Source organism: Ovis aries, chromosome X, assembly GCF_016772045.2.
Source record: "Ovis aries strain OAR_USU_Benz2616 breed Rambouillet chromosome X, ARS-UI_Ramb_v3.0, whole genome shotgun sequence".
Classification (NCBI taxonomy): Eukaryota; Metazoa; Chordata; class Mammalia; order Artiodactyla; family Bovidae; genus Ovis; species Ovis aries.
This window is the reverse complement of record NC_056080.1, coordinates 38,077,598-38,096,306: the sequence shown is the minus strand read 5'-3', so window position 1 is coordinate 38,096,306 and position 18,709 is coordinate 38,077,598. Positions and strand designations below refer to the sequence as shown.

Below are 18,709 nucleotides of genomic sequence, written 5' to 3'. Positions count from 1 at the left end.
AGATAAAACAAGATCTCTTTTTCTTTTTTTAATTTATTTCAATTGGAAGCTAATTACTTTACAATATTGTGGTGGTTTTTGCCATACATTGACATGAATCAGCCATGGGTGTACATGTGTTCCCCTTCCTGAACCCCCCTCTCACCTCCCTCCCCATCCCATCCCTCTGGGTTATCCCAGCGCACTGGCCCTGAGCGCCCTGTCTCATGCATTGAACCTGGACTGGCGATCTATTTCACAAATGATAATATACATGTTTCAATGCTATTCTCTCAAATCATCTCACCCTTGTCTTCTCCCACAGAGTCCAAAAGTCTATTCTTTACATCTGTGTCTCTTGCTGTCTTGCATACAGTCATCGTTACTAACTTTCTAAAGTAAGTCAGAAAGAAAAACACCAATACAGTATGTTATCGCATATATAAGATCTCTCATAACTGTAGGTACATCAATCTCTTGATGCTGCTGGTTTACCACCATTTTAAGCTCAAATGTCTTCTAGTCCTAAATCCGAGGTATGGGAAGAGAAGTAGTTGCATTAAAATGATTCAAAGGAAAAAGGAAGGAAAAAATTCTGCCTAATCTTTTGTCCATCTTCCACTTAAAAGAACACCAAGATCATCCTTGTAAATTACCTAACATAATCCCAGAAGTTTTGACAAATATTTGAGTACCTACTACATGCCAGAGAAAGATACATTTATCAACTGCATTTACTGAATAGACAAATCACTCTTATAGACAGTATTTTCTTCATAAACTCTCATTTGGTGAAAAATTCTTAAATACTAAAACCACAACAACAAAAGATAGGTAGATTGGACTTTATCAAAATAAAAAAACCCTTTGTACGTCAAGGGACACCACCAAGAAAGTAAATAAACAACCCATAGAATCAGGGAGACCTGGCATGCTGCAGTCCACGGGGTCACAAAGAATCAGTCATGACTGGGCAACTGTACAACAGGAGAAAATATTTGCAAATGATGTATCTGATAAGAGACTTGAATCAAGAATATATAAAGGACATATACAACATACAACACCTACAACAATGTTTAAAAAATAACTGAAATAAAAATTGGGCAAAAGACATGAACAGACATTTCTTAAAGGAAGATATACAAATGACCAATAAGCACATAAAAAGATGCTGAGTATCACTGCTCATCAAGGAAATTCAAATCAAAACCACAATGAGATATCTACTAGCATGGCTAGAATTTTAAAAGTCAGATAATAACAAATGTTGGCAAGAAAGTGGAGAAATACTTTAAATCACAGTACTCATACACCGCTGGAAGTAATGTAAAATGGTGCAGTCACTTTGGTAAACAGTCTGGCAGGTCTTCAAATGATTAATCAGTTACCATATGACCCAGCAAATCCACCCCTAGGTATATACCCAAGAGAAACGAAGACATATGTTCACACAAAAACTTGCACATAAATGTTTATAGCACTGACACTCATAATAGCCACAAGACAGAAATAACCCAAATGTCTATCAGTGGACAGATGAATGAACAAAATGGGATATAGTATATAAGCATGCAGTGGAGTATTATTTGGCCATTAAAAGGAATACACACGAATGAGAACATTATGCTAAGCAAAAGAAGCCATTCACAAAAGACCACATACTGTATGATTTCATATAGATGAAATGTTCAGAAAAGGGAAATCTATACAAAAAGTAGATTAGTGACTGCTTAGGGTGGTGAGCGGAGAAGGCAATGGCACCCCACTCCAGTACTCTTGCCTGGAAAATCCCATGGACAGAGGAGCCTGGTGGGCTGCAGTCCATGGGGTCGTTAGGAGTTGGACATGACTGAGCGACTTCACTTTCACTTTTCACTTTCATGCATTGGAGAAGGAAATGACAATCCGCTCCAGTGTTCTTGCCTGGAGAATCCCAGGGACGGTGGAGCCTGGTGGGCTGCCATCTATGGGGTCGCACAGAGTCGGACACGACTGAAGCGACTTAGCAGCAGCAGCAGCAGCAGGGTGGTGAGGGTTACTGAGGGCAGAGAAGAGAATGATAGCTAAAAGGTATGGGGTTTCTTTTTCAGGTAATGAAAATGTTCTAAAATTGACTGGGGTGATGGTTACACATATCTGTGAATATACTAAAAACCACTAATTTGTACACTTTAAAAGGGGTGAAGTATGTGAATTAGATCTCAATAAAGCTGTTTTTTTCTTGCCATTTAAGGTATAATAGAAAACACAGCATTTGTACCATGGTTTATTCACGAAAAAGTCTTATTTAAAAATACCCTTGCATCTAGAGAGATCTCATTTGTTGGTTGTGAAGTATGAAGTGATTATTGAATGCTATTTAAACTATTAAATTCATCAGGTAAACATTTAAGAGACTACAGAAATCTTGAAAGTAGGGAAAAAAATGAAAATGCAGGCATCAAGGAACTTCAGAGGGCATAAACTGTTGTACTTAAGATGTATTAGGGTGCATTAAGTAATTGGATTCAGGAGGTTGGGGAGGGGAGGGAGTAAACAAGAAGAGTTTAAAAGCTCCCATGAAAAGCCTTCCTCTAGAAGGCTCCCTTCTTTACCAGCAAGCAGAGATGCTGGAATATTTTTCAGGAAGCTAAAAATAATTACCCATATGATTTACTCCAGGAACAAATAGGAAGTCAAGTAAATAGGAAGGGCCAAACACAAAGAGATATAATGAAGCAAACAAACAAAAAAGCTAAACCAGTTCCCACGAAAGCTTACTGGGAAGTTTCAGCAACCAGCATGCATTCTTGCTTTTACCAAGAAGAACATAATATAGGATCTGGGCAGAGCTCAGAATTACACTACTGAAATTTCAGCCCAAATAAATTCCATTTCTGTGCTTGCCTGTGTGATATACCAGTTAATCTATCTTACCTCATTGCAGAGTTCTTGGTATGCCTGATCCCCAGAGTCCACAGATTCCCGACCTGAAGAATTGCCAATGACAAGGAATGTCCGCAGGGGGCAGGGGGCGGGGAGTGCATTAGGAATTTTTTTTATCCTTAATAAATCTCAGTTCCTGCCTTGGTCATTACAAACAGCCTGTTTCACCATCAGGCCAAGTCTAAGTACCTCATAAAGCACTGTGCCCCACTTTCAAACCAAAATTAGGGCTAATTGGGGGGCGGGGGCAAAGGCAAAGAGGAAAAACCACCAAAAATTGGGATTGGCTTTTTCTGCAGAGCCTCGGGTTTCAAAATGACTGCCTTGAAAGCTGAAGTGACCCAGATTATTGGGGGGGTGGGAAGTGACATTCATTCTCCTGTAGGGTGGCTGTGGCTTGGTTCAGGGAAGGAAAACTTGGGGAGAAGGGAGTCATCTGCACCGAAAGAGAAATAACTGGTAATGGTCTTTAGGTACCACCTACTTCAAATGAATCACTGCAGTGTCAGCCCTGCACTGATTCCACGAATTGCCAAACAGGATGAGGTAAGGCACAAGCCTGGAGTCCGCCCCCCCACTCCTCCTCCAGCTCGCAGAGGCTTCTGCTGAGGGGCTGACGTCACCCTTCTGCATTGAGGTTCAAGGACCGATAGCAGCACCAATTAAGATGGGGAGTAGAGTTGGGGCGCTATTGCTGTCATCAAGTGGTGGGGGTCCTTCCCTGGGGCTCTGCAGAATGGGTTCACGCAACGACAGAAAGATGAGTGTAAGGGTGCAGGCGAGTGGGCAAAAGGTCCTAAGATCTGAGTCTCCGAGAAAGCGCAAAGATGCCCCTGGTTTATGTAAGACCCTCTTCCCTTCGTGCGTTTCGGCGCGGCGGCGGCGCCCACCCCATATCAGTGCGCTTGGCGGGCCTTTGATCTCCCTTGCCCAGCCAAGCAGCTCACAGCTCCCGGCGCCTGCCTCTCGCAGCCCCGCGGGGTCGGGAATAACCGGGAATCTGGGATCAAACCCTGCGCTCTCGCTCCTGCTCCCAGCCGGCCACAGGTTAGCTCCAAGAGGCGCCGCGAACGGGCTGGTAAGGGAGGATGAGGAGGGGGATCCAGCGAGGAAAACAGCCGAATAAAACCGCAACTTTCCCCAGAGGCTGACCCTAACCCGCGAGCTTAAAAGAATAAGTCAATGCATTAAAATATTTTGGAAAGGTCGACAACCTGCAGTCATCGCCACCACGCAGCCTCTTGCAACCTACACCGGGCGGGGTGCAGGGTCCGAGCAGCCCCACGGCTGCACCCTGCCATCCTGCAGCCCCAGCCCTGCACCTATCTCCGTAAGGAGACAGAGATTTGATTTTTGCTTTGGTTTTTTTCCTCCCCCATCCCTTCCCGGAGCATCACTACACTGACCGCTGGACGGCAGCGCAGCCGCCGGTCCGGCGTGGCCACTCACCCAGAAGACGAAGGAGTAGATGATGAGGAGGGTTTTGAGACAGGTTATCACAGGTTTGGTCTCCATTCTCCTCGATGCCATACTACAGAGCTCCGGCGGCGGCGGCGGCTGGAGGCGGGCGGGCGCGCGGGAGGGGGGAGGGGGGGGGGGGGGGGGGGGCAGGGGCGCGTGCGGCTAGAGGCCCCGTGCGCGCGTGCACGCGAGACTGCGCGCGTGCTTGAGCGCGCACCCGGCAGAGCGCCCACTTAAGGAACCGACCGGCGGAAACTGCGCATGCGGAGGAGGCCGTTCACCCGCGCGAGTCCGCACAGGCTAAGCCTGCCAGCCGAGGAGTGGGGCAGGGCCTCCGGGAGTGAGTAGAAGAGTTTTTGCTTTGTACGCAGTAGGGCTTTCCATTTGCAGGATTGTCTGCACCTGGTTTATTGCCATCCCCGGAAAGCAATCGGATTTCTACATTTGGACGGCCCACCAGGCCATCTGAGATGGAAGTGGCCCAGTAGTCGTGTCCTTGGAACAAGCTGGCCTTGTCTGTGCCAGTAACAGACTGTGACAGGTGGCCGGAGATACAGCTGGAGGGATGGTTAGGAACACGGGAGCTCAGACAGACACCCCCAATCGTTGCCACCACAGGCGCTTCATGCTTTCTTGACATTTTGGAAGCCAAATGACAAGGTTCTATGTGAAAGTACCATTCATTCTTCACATAAAATGTATAACAGAAAAAAAAAAGTGTTTAAAGTCCCTGAGACTCCTATTCCCCACCCTAACAAGTACAGACCAGCTCACACTCAGGAAAGAGCTGTTTTAAGGTCAAAAAATAAGGTTGGAAAACAATTCAGAAGTTCCTCAAAACGTTAAATACAGAGTTAACCATATGACCCAGTGGTTCCACTCCCAAGAGAAATGAAAACATGTCCACACAAAAGCCTGCCCATGAATGTTCACAGCACCCCAATGTCCATCACTTGTGAATAGATAAACACAAGGTAGCACATCCATACAATGGAAAATTATTTGGTCACACACACACACAAACAACGAAGCACTGATACTTGCTGTAATATGTTTGAGCCTTGAAAATATGCTAAGAAGCCAGACACAAAAGACCACATACTGAATGTTCCATTTATAGGCAATGTCCAGAATAGACAGATCCATAGAGACAGAAATAGATTAGTTTGCAGGGGGCAACAGGAATGAGGAGCGACTGTTGTTGAGTAGGGGGTTTCTTTGTGGAGTGACAAAAACGCTCTGGAATTAGATTGTGGTGATGGCTGCATAATTTCATGAATATACTAAAAACCACTGAATTGGACACTTTAAAAGGGTGAATTTTATAGCACATGAATTATATCCCAATAAAAAAGCAATGTACACTCCACCCAGATTTCCTGTGGCTGGTTTGCAGAGGAACACACAGTACAGATTCTGTGGGAGATTTCGCTGGATTCCTAAGAGGCTCTGCAGTCAAAACAGCGACATTATCACAGGCTAATGTCGCAACTTTATTGTGGATGATGCTAAGGATGCCTTTTGTGAAAGAAGGAAAAACAAAGTCAATAAAGCTCGAAGAAAGCCTGCCAAGGTCAGTTGCAGGAGTAATTATTACCGCCAGTGGGTTGAACATGGTCCCAGGTCAGTGAGGTCATTGTATAAATAGGACACAAATATGAGGAAGAGGAGAACTTGCTTAAGGTAATGACCAACCATGACAGAGAGGTAAGTGGGCATAGAGGGGAGTGGAGAGGAATGTGGGTGCAGGTGGAAAAAAAGATTAGGGACAGATTGGCAATGTTTCTCTTATAAACGAAGATCTTGCAGAGGGATTTTCTACTCTGGTTGCTTATTTGCATCAGCTGGAGAACTTAAACACTAACCACAAAGCCTTGACTGCCTGTGCCCAATCCCAGGTAGCCTGAATCATTTGGTTTGGAGTGAGGGCGTGGCAGTTTTCAAAGTTTTTCAGGTGGTCTTAATGGAAATCAAGAGCTCAAACCACAACATGCTCAAACCCACCCTCAGAAAAGCACTTTCACTTCCACTTTCACGGTCCCTGGGTGGCACAAGAAAAGGATACTGAAGATGTCAAACCCAGTAAGTAGTCTTATCCAAAAAGATCTTTCCCATGCATAATTACTCTGCAAAGGGGTCAAAAACCTCAGTTTTCAACCCAACTGGGACAACGCTGAGCATCACAGATAATTTCATGAGTTAATATACAATATTCACATATGGCACCCATGAACTCAACTAAGTCACCATTTCACAGTTTGTCTGAAGCTTTTTGGGGGTCAAGATTCTTGAAATCTTGGGCTATTCTAGCAAAAAATTTATTTAAATGTAAAGATAAATAAGAGTATTCAGTAATGTAATTAATGGGTAAATCACCATAGTTCATAATTAGAGCCTTGCTACTCAAAATGTGGTGTGTGATATAATAGGGTGACAAACATTCCAGTTTTCCCAGGACTGAAGGCTTTCCTTTAACTCTGGATTTTTATTGGTAAAACCAAGACTAGTTGGCCACCATATCGATGAACCAGCAGCATGGCTACCAGCTGGGAGAGCTGATTGAAAATGCATAACCTCAGGCCTCACACCAAGCCCGTGTTAACAGGATCCCCAGGGGATTCAGAAGCACAGTAATGTCTGTCAGTTTGTCATGGATTGAATTGTGTCCTCCAAAACGATATGTTAAAGTCCTCTCCCCTTTACCTCAGAATGTGACTTTATTTGGAAATAGTGTTATTGCAGATGTAATTATTTAAGAGGAGGTCATACTGGAGTAGGGTGGCCCTTAGTCCAATATGACTGGTGTCCTTAAAAGAAGAAAAGACCCAGGAAGAGGGCCACGTGAAGACACAGACACACACAGGGTAAAGGCCATGAGACTGATTGAAATGATGTAGCTGCAAGCCAGAAGTGCCAAGGATTGATTGTCACCACTTGAAGCTAGGAAGAGGCAAACAAGGATTCTACCTGGTCTCAGAGGAAGCTTGGCCCTCCTGACACTTTGATTTCAGACTTCTGGCCTTCAGAACTGGGAGAAAATAAATTTTCTGCAATTATTTTAATTGTACTTTGTTGCCACAGGAAACTAATCCATGTCAAAGGTTCACTGATCTCGTTCCTCAAAATATGACCACAGCTGTCATATCACGCAGCAGTTCACTGTTAGGTATACACCCCCAAGAATTGAAAGCAGGGATTCGAACAAAAATGTGTACATGAGTGTTCACAGCAGCACTAGTCACATTAATTGAAGGGTGGAGATAACCTAAACAACTGTCTATCAACTAAGGAATGGATAAACAAAATGTGATAAATCCATCCAGTGGAATATTATTCAGTCATAAAAAGGAATGAAGTATTGACACATGCTATCATATGAATGAATCTTGGAAACTTTTTACTGAGTGAAAGAAGCCACACAAATACCACATATTGTACTCATTTTTGTGAACTGTCCAGAATAGGCAAATCCTTAGAGACAGAAAGCAGATTAATGGTCTCCCAGGGGCTGGGGCAGGAGGGAATGGGAAGTGATTACTTAATAGTCCAGTGTTTCCTCCTGAGATGATGAAAAAATTCTGGAGCTAGAGAGTGATGATGACAACATTGTGAATATCCTTAATGCCACTGAGTTGTATACTTTTAAATGGTTAACATGGTAAATTTTATGGTATGTATATTTTGTCACACATGCAAATAACATAACCACAGCAAGTCCAAAGGTCCTGTGGCCTACTACATTTGAAGAACTGACAGAAGGTCCACAAGGCTCAATAGCAGGGGCAAAGATGGTGTACAGGAGGCTGGAGAGAGGTCAGCCCATTCAGGTCCTGTTAGACGATAATAAGAATTTTAATATTTTGCTTAAAAACAAGAGGAGCTTTTGATTTGTTATTTGTCTTAAATGGAGCAAGTACTTCAAGGAAAACCAGACTGCCACCAAAGCACCTACCTGCTCCCTGCTCCTACTGTCTCCCCCAATGTATTGTTCCCACAGCAACCAGAGTGATCTTGTTCTAACACAAAGCACATCATGTCACTTTCTCACTTAAAGCCCTCCAGTGGCTTCCCATCATTGCCCAAAGAATCAAATTACAACTCTTTACCCTGACTTAGAAAGCATATGTGAGCTGACTCCAGCTTCATCTCCCACGGCTCACCCTTTACCCCTGTGCTTCAGCTGCTCTGCCTTCTTCTGGCCCTTCAATCAGACTTCATTTTGCCTGAAAACCTTCACAGTGGCTGGTCCTATGTTTAGAATGCTTTGCCCCTTAAACTCTGAATAGCTGGCCCCTCCCTTCCTGTCATTTAGATCTCAGTATAGATGTCACCTCCTTGGAAAGGCCATTTCAGATGGAAATAGCCACCCAGTCAAAAATAGCCACCTAGTTGCTATATGTTCCAATTCTCTGCATCACACTTACCTAACATTTTCTTATTTGTGCACTTGTTTTGTTGTCTGCCTCTCCCACTAATCTCCACCAAGCAGGTAATTTTGTCTTCAGTTCAGTCACTCAGTCATGTCCGACTCTTTGTGACCCCATGAATCGCAGCACGCCAGGCCTCCCTGTCCATCACCAACTCCCGGAGTTCACCCAAACTCATGTGCATCGAGTCGGTGATGCCATCCAGCCATCTCATCCTTTGTCATCCCCTTCTCCTCCTGCCCCCTATCCCTCCCAGCATCAGAGTCTTTTCCAATGAGTCAACTCTTCACATGAGGTGGCCAAAGTATTGGAGTTTCAGCATCAGTCCTTCCAATGAACACCCAGGACTGATCTCCTTTAGGATGGACTGGTTGGATCTCCTTGCAGTCCAAGGGACTCTCAAAAGTCTTCTCCAACACCACAGTTCAAAAGCATCAATTCTTCCGCACTCAGCTTTCTTCACAGTCCAACTCTCACATCCATACATGACTACTGGAAAAACCATAGCCTTGAATAGACGGACCTTTGTTGGCAAAGCAATATCTCTGCTTTTTAATATGCTATCTAGGTTGGTCATAACTTTCCTTCCAAGGAGTGTCTTTTAGTTTTGTGGCTGCAGTCACCATCTGCAGTGACTTTGGAGCCCAAGAAAATAAAGTCTGACACTGTTTCCCCATCTATTTCCCGTGAAGTGATGGGACCAGATGCCATGATCTTAGTTTTCTGAATGTTGAGCTTTAAGCCAACTTTTTCACTCTCCTCTTTCACTTTCATCAAGATGCTCTTTAGTTGTTCTTCTCTTTCTGCCATAAAGGTGGTGTTATCTGCATATCTGAGGTTATTGTTATTTCTCCCGGAAATCTTGATTCCAGCTTGTGCTTCTTCCAGCCCAGCGTTTCTCATGATGCACTCTGCATATAAGTTAAATAAGCTTATTCACTGCCATACCCCCAATACCTAGCTACAGTAGCAATTCAAAACATGTACTGAGTAGATGGGTGGTATATAGTAGCCACTCAATAGACAATTGTTGACTGATAGAAGGAGGATGTGGTTTCTGCGGGGGACACTCCGCAGAAAAAGAGAGGCAGTGAAATTTCCCTCAGCAGAGCTGAGGGGTCCCGAGGAAAAGTGAGCCTGCTGTCCACCAACCCAGCCCCTCTGCTAGCGAGATAAAATCAGCCGCAACAGGGGTTCCGTCTAAGCAGGTCCGCTTTATTGCCGCAAACTCTTGGTTTATATAGGCAAGCAGGGGGGTTTTGCAAGGGACTTTCTATAGTTGCACCAATCACATTAAAGGTCAAATCGTAATATGCCATAGTTGCACCAATCACGTTAAAGATCAAATCGTCATGTGCCTTCATTATAACAGGAGTCTATGGTGATCACACGCTATCCAGGTGCACGGAAATCAAGAGAGCCAATCAAAAACTTTAACATAGACCACGCCCCTATCGCTTCCACCAGGTGCACCATCTTAGTTTCCAACCGCAAAGCTAACCTATCTTTTTAAGGTTTCCCGTTTAGGGCCCCACAGTAATTGAAATAGAAGTCAAAGTAAGAAGAGGATAGTGGTAGTCTTTGAGCAGTGGAAGACCCAGAGGAGGAAAGGATGCAGAAATGTTGGTTGGAGGAGGATCTTGCTCAGGCCAAGTTTGACTCTCTTGTTTAGGCAGTATGGGAGTGATGTGATCTGACCCATGTTTTAGCAGTTACTTCCCAAAGAAATTTGGGAAGCAGTATGCAGGAATGGAGGTTGCAGAAGAGAAAGACTAGAAACAGGAAGAGAGGGGCTTCCCTGGTGGCTTGGTGGTAAAGTATCTGTCTGCCGATGCAGGAGATAAGGGTTTGATCCCTGGTCCAGGAAGAATCTCTTACATGCCATGGAACAACTGAGCCCATGCTACAGAGCCCAGGAACCTCAACTATCAACCCCATGTGCCGCAACTACTGAGTCCACACACCCTAGGGCCTGTGATCCTCAACAAGAGAAGGCACTGCAACAAGAGGCCCAGCACTACAACTAGAGAAAAGCCTGCACAGCGATGAAGACCCAGCACAGCCTAGATAAATAAAGAAAATTATGTACAAAACGGAAACAAAAGAGTTAGGAGGTAACTGCAGTAACCTGATGGGGAGTTGATCATGGCTGGGCCTTGGGAAGTGGCATGGGGCTGGAGGAGGGGCTGGAACAGTGCATCTCAACTCTGGCTGTATTAAAATTCACTGAGGAGAAAACCTCCACTTCAGGCCACTGGAGAGGCTCACCCACCCGTTAGTCAGTGCCCCTGCCCTGTTCATGATAGAGCCTCCTTCTCCAAAGTGGTATGATCAAAGGAACTATGTCTTCACTGAATTTTGTGTTGAAGACAGTCAAGATGTTAATGTAAATTTTGAGAACTCCAAACTTACATTCAGTTGTCTTGGAGGAATTGATCATTTTAAACATTTAAATGAAATTGATATTCTTCACTGTATTGATCCAAATGATTCCAAGCATAAAAGAACGGACAGATCAATTTTATATTGTGAAAAGGAGAATCTGGCCAGTCATGGCCAAGGTTAACAAAAGAGAGGGCAAAGCTTAATTGGCTTAGTGTGAACTTCAATAATTGGAAAGACTGTGCAGGTGATTCAGTTGCAGACATGTCTAATTTTGATCATTTCTCTGAGATGATGAACAACATGGGTGGTGATGAGAATGTAGATTAACCAGAAGTAGATGGAGCAGGTGATGATTCACAAGAAAGTGATGAAAAAAATTGCCAGATCTGGAGTAAGGAATGTTGTCATCACTAGATTTTGAGAAAGAAAAATAACTTCTCTGCAAGATTCTGTAATTGAGAGAATTCCTGAGTTGATAGCTCTAAAGGCAGATACTATATTTGCCTCCTATAACCCATGTTTCAACCTGTTTGCTTTTTTAAAGGTTTCACTAAGGGTTGATATGTAACATTGTACTCGGCAATTTTGGGGCATCCCTGGTGACTCAGTTGGTGAAGCATCTGCCTGCAATGCAGGACACCTGGGTTCAATCCCTGGATCAGGAAGATCCCCTGGAGGAGGGTGTGGGAACCCACTCCAGTATTCTTGCCTGAGAATCCCACTGACGAAGGATCCTGGCCACAGTCCGTGAGGTCGCAAGAGTCAGGACACAACTGAGTGACTAAACAGCCACCATTTTTCCCATGATGCTGTTGAGGTCCTAGGCAATTGATAAAGCAGTTGTGATAAATAAAAACAGTTCACCAAAGTCTCCTTTACTTCACAGCCTAGATACTGACATGATAGGAAGCACTTAGCTTAGGGAAAGGAACTAAATTTTAGATTTTAGAACATGGACTCAAAAGTGGCTGAAACAATTGGTTGATACTTTAGTAACATGTTGTTTCTCTGGTATATCTTTCAGAATTATTTCACTGAAGTTTTATTTTTCAAAAAATTTGCTTCACATTATTGTGCACAAGTGATCATTTGTCAGTGTTCCAGATGTATCTTGGCTAAAACTAGCGAATGCTGTAACTTGATGGTTTTGAAGCCTGTACATTTGGTATTGCTTGATACTTAAACTTCTACATTTCTTAGCACAGAGGATGAAGAAAGGCTGTACATTGTTGCTTGAGAGTCTGTACATTTAGACCAAATTTGTATTTGCACTATCATTATGACAAATGAGTGGGAAAAAATGTTAATGCACTATTGGATTTTTTTCATTCCTTTCTTTCTTCCTTTTTTTTTGATTCAGCTTGTACCTGGGCTGAAAACCTCAATATATGTTCATGGCAATGGGGAATTTTTTTTAAATGTCTACATTCTTTCTAATAAACTGTTGGAAGACTTCCTGGCTATCCTTTCAAGTGCCTGGTTTACTGTAGTTTCATGTATTGCCATTTACTAGAGTGGAGATTTTATTTTCACTTGAGGAAGAATTTGGGAATATTCCTCTGTCTGAAAAAGAAAGCTTGCTGTAATGTCACAGAAAACTTTTTAAAAGTGAATCTGTAATAGAAACTTGTAGATACACTTTGCAACAGTTGGAAAAGAAAGTGTGATTTGATTGAAATAAACCTAAATGTGTTGTCCTTCTCTAAAAATTCACTGGGAAGCTTTTAGACTTGTGGATGCCTGGTCTCCATCCCCCAGAGATTCTGATTAGCTCAGTCTTTGGTGAGGCCCTAGCAATCATTATTTTTTAAAGCTCCCTATATGTTCTAGCTGGGATTGAAACCACTGGGACAGGTAAAAGAAATTGTTCAGAAATAGAATAGATAGCCGTCAAGACTAAGTGGCTTTGGGTAATGAAGGAAAAGGAGGAATTGAATATGACTGACTTCTAGTGTGAGTAAACTTGGAGGACGGCTTTTAAAATACCATATGATCTCAATAAATGGTACATCCAAACAAGGGACTTGTTTATGGTTGTTAGCAGGTATGTAGATGAAGAACTTTTTAGTCGCAAAGGGACATTTTTGTATTAAGGAAAAATATAAAAGTAGAAAAATATATATGTACTATGATCTGAACCAGGTAAGAACATATAGAAAAGAAATTGGAAGAAAATATGTATAAAATTTTCACACTGGTAGCTCTGGGGGTGGGGGTTATAGGTGATTTTATTTCTTATGTTTTGCATTTACTTCCTTTCCTCAAATTTCTAAATAATCATATATAACAATTATCATAAAAAGGATATTTTTATAAAGGAAGCCCTCTACATAAAAGGTTAAAGTATTAAAAATTTTAGGGCTTAAAGGGGGAAACCTTAACTGTTTTGTGAATTTGCTGAAGTGAATTTTGAGCATTTGTCCATTCATCTAAATTTCTATATTTATTAATATATCTATGTGTTTCCAGGAGTTCCCACCTGAACACCACAAATGACTTTTACCCTGGGATTCAGAAATGTCTACAGGACATAGATTGGACCTGCTAAATGTATGTCTGTGAAAGTCACTCAGGAAAGCACTCAACCAAAGAGAGGAGAGAACTAAAGTTTGTAAATTTAGTTTAAGGAGCTTTAATGTGAGCATCAGAGGGTTGTTCTGAGGACAGCTCAATATATATTATACATGGAATGAATGAGGCTGCTGCTGCTGCTAAGTCACTTCAGTCGTGTCCGTCTCTGTGTGACCCCATAGACGGCAGCCCACCAGGCTCCCCTGTCCCTGGGATTCTCCAGGCAAGAACAATAGAGTGGGTTGCCATTTCCTTCTCCAGTGCATGAAAGTGAAAAGTGAAAGTGAAGTCACTCAGTCATGTCTGACCCTCAGCGACTCCATGGACTGCAGCCTACCAGGCTCCTCCATCCATGGGATTTTCCAGGCAAGAGTACTGGAGTGGGGTGCCATTGCCTTCTCCGATGAATGAGGCAGGCCCTTGTATTTCCTCATTGGGAATTTAACCCTGAGCCTTGGGGGAAAGCAGATGTTCCAAAAATAAAAAAATAAAAACTAGATAAGAAAAAATTTTCATAGAGATATCGAGAGCACAAAGTTTTACAGCCAGTATAGCCTGCTTAACAAAAAATTGCAAGGACAAAGGGTACTGTTCTCATTTCCACAGAATGACAGCCGGATGTCTCAAAACATGGGGTAGAAACATAAGAGACGATTTCCCCAAGCAACACAAGCTAAAAAGAAGGAAAAGGCCCATGCTACTTTGTAACAGGACTACATTTGTGAAACAGTACTGGCAGGTCTAAATAATAGCTAGGAAGACCAGATTTGTAAATACAAGTGGCATCTCTCTTTTCACTGGGGACTTCCTGAAAATACTGGGATGAATTTGAGAGGGGTTGAAGTGCTTCAATTTTTGTGTTTGTTTGTTTTGGTCTTGGCAATGCATTCAACATATATTTTTAAGATTGCTAATTGCCAAATTCATTATTGGAATAGTGAAAGATGGAGCATAATATGAATATTCATCTATAGTGTTTTGTCATTTAGTCACTCATTCCACACAGTTTTGAAACATCTGCATTAGAGATTCAGTGACCAAACCAAACCAGGCTCCTGTCCTCAGGGAGCTTGTACTCTACTGAGGAAATGAACAGTAACATGAATTTTAGCATATCCATCCTATAGAATGCTATGATATGGTTTTTATGTATTATGTATATTTAACTGTATTAAAAGGTTTGTCAAAATATAATACATAATATCTAATCTTTTACTTACAAAGGCAATTTATAGAAGAGAATTGTAACCTGTGACTATAATAATAAAATGTATTAGAGTGTTCATAGGAAAAAGTCGAGATGAAATATACATGATAAATCTTTGAATGCTATTTAGGATGGAATTTCACCCCTGAAAATGCTTGTTTGATTTTTTTACAAGCAGTATTACATTTATAATAAAAAAAATAAGTTAGTAAAATGAAACACTGTGTACAGAGGCTAAACCTTCAGTTCAGTTCAGTTCAGTCGCTCAGTCGTGTCTGACTCTTTGCGACCCCAAGAATCGCAGCACGCCAGCCCTCCTTGTCCATCACCAATTTCCGGAGTTCACTCAGTTGCATCCATCGAGTCAGTGATGCCATCCAGCCATCTCATCCTCGGTCATCCCCTTCTCCTCCTGCCCCCAATCCCTCCCAGCATCAAAGTCTTCTCCAATGAGTCAACTCTTCGCATGAGGTGGCCTAGGTACTGGAGTTTCAGCTTTAGCATCATTCCTTCCAAAGAAATCCCAGGGTTGATCTCCTTCAGAGTGGACTGGTTGGATCTTCTTGCAGTCCAAGGGACTCTCAAGAGTCTTTTCCAACACCACAGTTCAAAAGCATCAATTCTTCGGTGCTCAGCCTTCTTAACAGTTCAACTTTCACATCCATACATGACTACTGGAAAAACCATAGCCTTGACTAGATGGACCTTAGTCAGCAAAGTAATGTCTCTGCTTTTGAATATGCTATCTAGATTGGTCATAACTTTTCTTCCAAGGAGTAAATGTCTTTTAATTTCATGGCTGAAATGCTATTTGTAACATTGCCATTGGGATTTTATGTTTATCCTGTGACTATTGGACATAGGGAGATGCAGCTAAAGCTTTTGCATACAATGATGTTTTTTGGATACAAAAATTATAATAATAATTTCAGAATATTTCCTTTACACCTCAACCAAATGGGAATGCAATGTGAAGGAAATAATTTTGGAGGTAAACTATGTGATGATAGCTCCACATGGACAGAACTCTGGTGTTCATCCTGTCTCGAAGACATAAATCTACCCTTGGAGGGCTACCTTGAGCCATTCTGTTTTATGTATCATTTGTTTATTGCTGAGCTCAAGGAGGATACATCCCTTCTTAAATGCCTTTCTTAGAAATTAAATATCATTGTCCATGGGGTTCAGAAACTATCCCATTGATGGATTTGCTTTCCACGTTTATGTTGTATTTCCAAAGAAATAATCTAAGTATCCAGCAATGGGGGATCCATTAAATGAATGGTATTATTGTACAGTCACTTTTCACTTGAGTCTCAGCTATACTTTTGATGCTCTTCTCTGTATCACAGGTGGTTAGAAAGCAGTAGACTCCCTTTTGTAGGGTCCCTTTCAGCTTGCATCCCATTAGGCTTGCTACTGGGAGGCACTGGTGGGGAAACTATAAGGTGGAAAAGACAATAGCCTTTTAGTCTGTCTCAAGGGGTCCTCTAGAGGCAGCAACAATGATTACAGGCAACTATTTATTCCCAAAACATCTGTGGCATTTTAACAGATTCATAAGGTTTAGACTCCTAGGTTTCTACTCAGTGATAGCAGTACCTCCAAATAAGGCAGCAGCAGTACCTGTCACCGATCAATATTAAGTGCCACAAGTGCCATCACCCACATATGGGCTCCAGCCCCAGGCTGCATATCAGGTTTCAGGTGGCAGCCTTCAGGTTTCCTAGGTAAGACACACTGTCATCAGTCATTTGAAAAAACTAGCCAGAACTCTTTCTCTCCCTGTTTCCATGCCCTTGTGCAATGCGACTTTGCAACTTTCCACATAAAAAGCGGAATCTATTTCTCTACTCTTCGAATCTGAGTTGGCCTTGTTCCTTAGAATAGTAGAAGGCAGAGAAAAAGGCACTGTGGTAGTCCCAAGCCTAGGCCCCAAAAGGACCCTCTGGCTTCTGCTCTTTCTCTTGGAGCCCCTTGACTGCCATGGAATAAGCCCACGCTGGCCTGCCAGAGAATGACAAACCATGTGGGTCTGAGCCTAGCCAGTCACCTTGCGCCAGCTGAAATCCCCAAACATGTAAAGGAGCCCAGCCAAGATCAGCAAAGCCAGCCCACAGCCAACCATAGATGCAGGAGAGCCCTCAGCTGAGACCACAGAAGTGCTGAGATGAACCCAGCCTAAATTGTTAGCCAAAGAATTTTTCTTAAATTCTGGTTTTACACAAGTAAGTTTGAAGTGGTTTGTCACACAGTGATAGCTCACTAAGACACACCTTTCTCCTTTTTTCTTCTTCAGCACTTTTTATAACTTTATAGCAAAATATTAGCATTAAGTCTGTTTCTGTATTAAATGTATAGAGTGGTTTCTGTTTGCCTGCTGGATACTGACTGTTAAAATGCTATGTCCATAGAATGGAATTGTGTGCAGTCATCAGAGTAATGTTCAAGTAGAATATGTTGACACAGGAAAATTCCTGTAGTATGTTTTTAAGTGAAAATGCTGCTGCTGCTGTTAAGTTGCTTCAGTCATGTCCGACTCTGTGTGACCCCATAGATGGCAGCCCACCAGGCTTCCCCATCCCTGGGATTCTCCAGGCAAGAACATTGGAGTGGGTGGCCATTTCCTTCTCCAATGCATGAAAGTGAAAAGTGAAAGTGAAGTCGCTCAGTTGTGTCCTACTCTAGCGACCCCATGGACTGCAGCCTACCAGGCTCCTCCATCCATGGGATTTTCCAGGCAAGAGTACTGGAGTGGGGTGCCATTGCCTTCTCTGAAAAGTGAAAATATGAAATTATAAAAAGTACATATAGTATGATGCTAATTTAAAGATAACATATCACATTTTAATAGTGATAATTATTACCTCATGTGATCTGATATCTGATCACTTTGTGATTTTTTTCCCTTTACTCTTACATTTTCTGCATTTATTAAATGTTTTATAAAAGTGTGTGCTTCCCTTATAATTAGAAAAAATTTCATTTTAATTTCCATTATTGAAATATAGTTGATTTACAATGTTGTGTTAATTTCTGCTGTATAGCAAAGTGATTCAGTTATATATATGTGTGTGTTCTTTTCTATTATGGTTTATCACAGGATATTGAATATAGTTCCCTGTGCTATACAATAGGACCTTGCTGTTTATGCATCTAAAACTACTAGTCTGCATCTGCTAATCCCAAACCTCCACTGCATCCCCACCCCTTGACAACCACAAGTCTGTTCTCCATGTATGTGAGACTGTTTCTGTTACATAAATAGATTCCTTTGTGTCCTATTTTAGAGTCCACATGTAAGTGACATCATATGGTATTTGCCTTTCTCTTTCTGACTTGCTTTGCTTAGTATAAAAAGCAACTCTAGTTTTAGTTTTTGAGGAACCTCCATACTGTTTTTCACAGTGGCTGCACCAATTTACAGTCCTACCAAAAGTGTGAGAGGGTTCCCTTTTCTCCATAGCCTCTCCAGTGTTGGTGATTTGCAGACCTTTTAAAAAGATGTTAATGGAAGTGTACTCGATATACAATGTTGTGTTAATTTGCTGTACAGCAAAGTAACTCAGTTATGCACATATATACATTCTTTTTTATATTTTTTTCCATTATGATTGATCACAGGATGCTCCATATAGTTCCCTGTGCTATGGATTAGGACCTTGTTGTCTATCCATTCTAAATGTAATAGTTTGCATCTACCAATCCCAAACTCTCAGTCCCTCCCTCTCCCACTCCCCCTGCACCAGCA

The 18,709-nt window shown here is 42.3% G+C and overlaps 1 protein-coding gene and 1 pseudogene across 3 annotated transcripts in view; one reads left to right on the top strand and one right to left on the bottom strand.

The window, feature by feature from the left end:
• TSPAN7 (tetraspanin 7) overlaps positions 1-4,442 on the bottom strand; it is a 129,924-nt gene extending 125,482 nt beyond the window's left edge. For all 3 annotated transcript variants that reach the window (XR_009598937.1, XM_027963247.2, XM_060408405.1), the window contains exon 1: positions 4,357-4,442. Coding sequence is in view for 2 of the 3 variants with exons in the window: in XM_027963247.2 (XP_027819048.1) it covers positions 4,357-4,437 (81 nt within the window). In the remaining variant the exon portion in view is untranslated. The remainder of the gene's footprint in view (positions 1-4,356) is intronic.
• A 6,652-nt stretch (positions 4,443-11,094) lies between these two features.
• On the top strand, positions 11,095-11,575 carry LOC101121832 (prostaglandin E synthase 3-like; annotated as a pseudogene).
• The last annotated feature ends 7,134 nt before the right edge of the window (positions 11,576-18,709 follow it).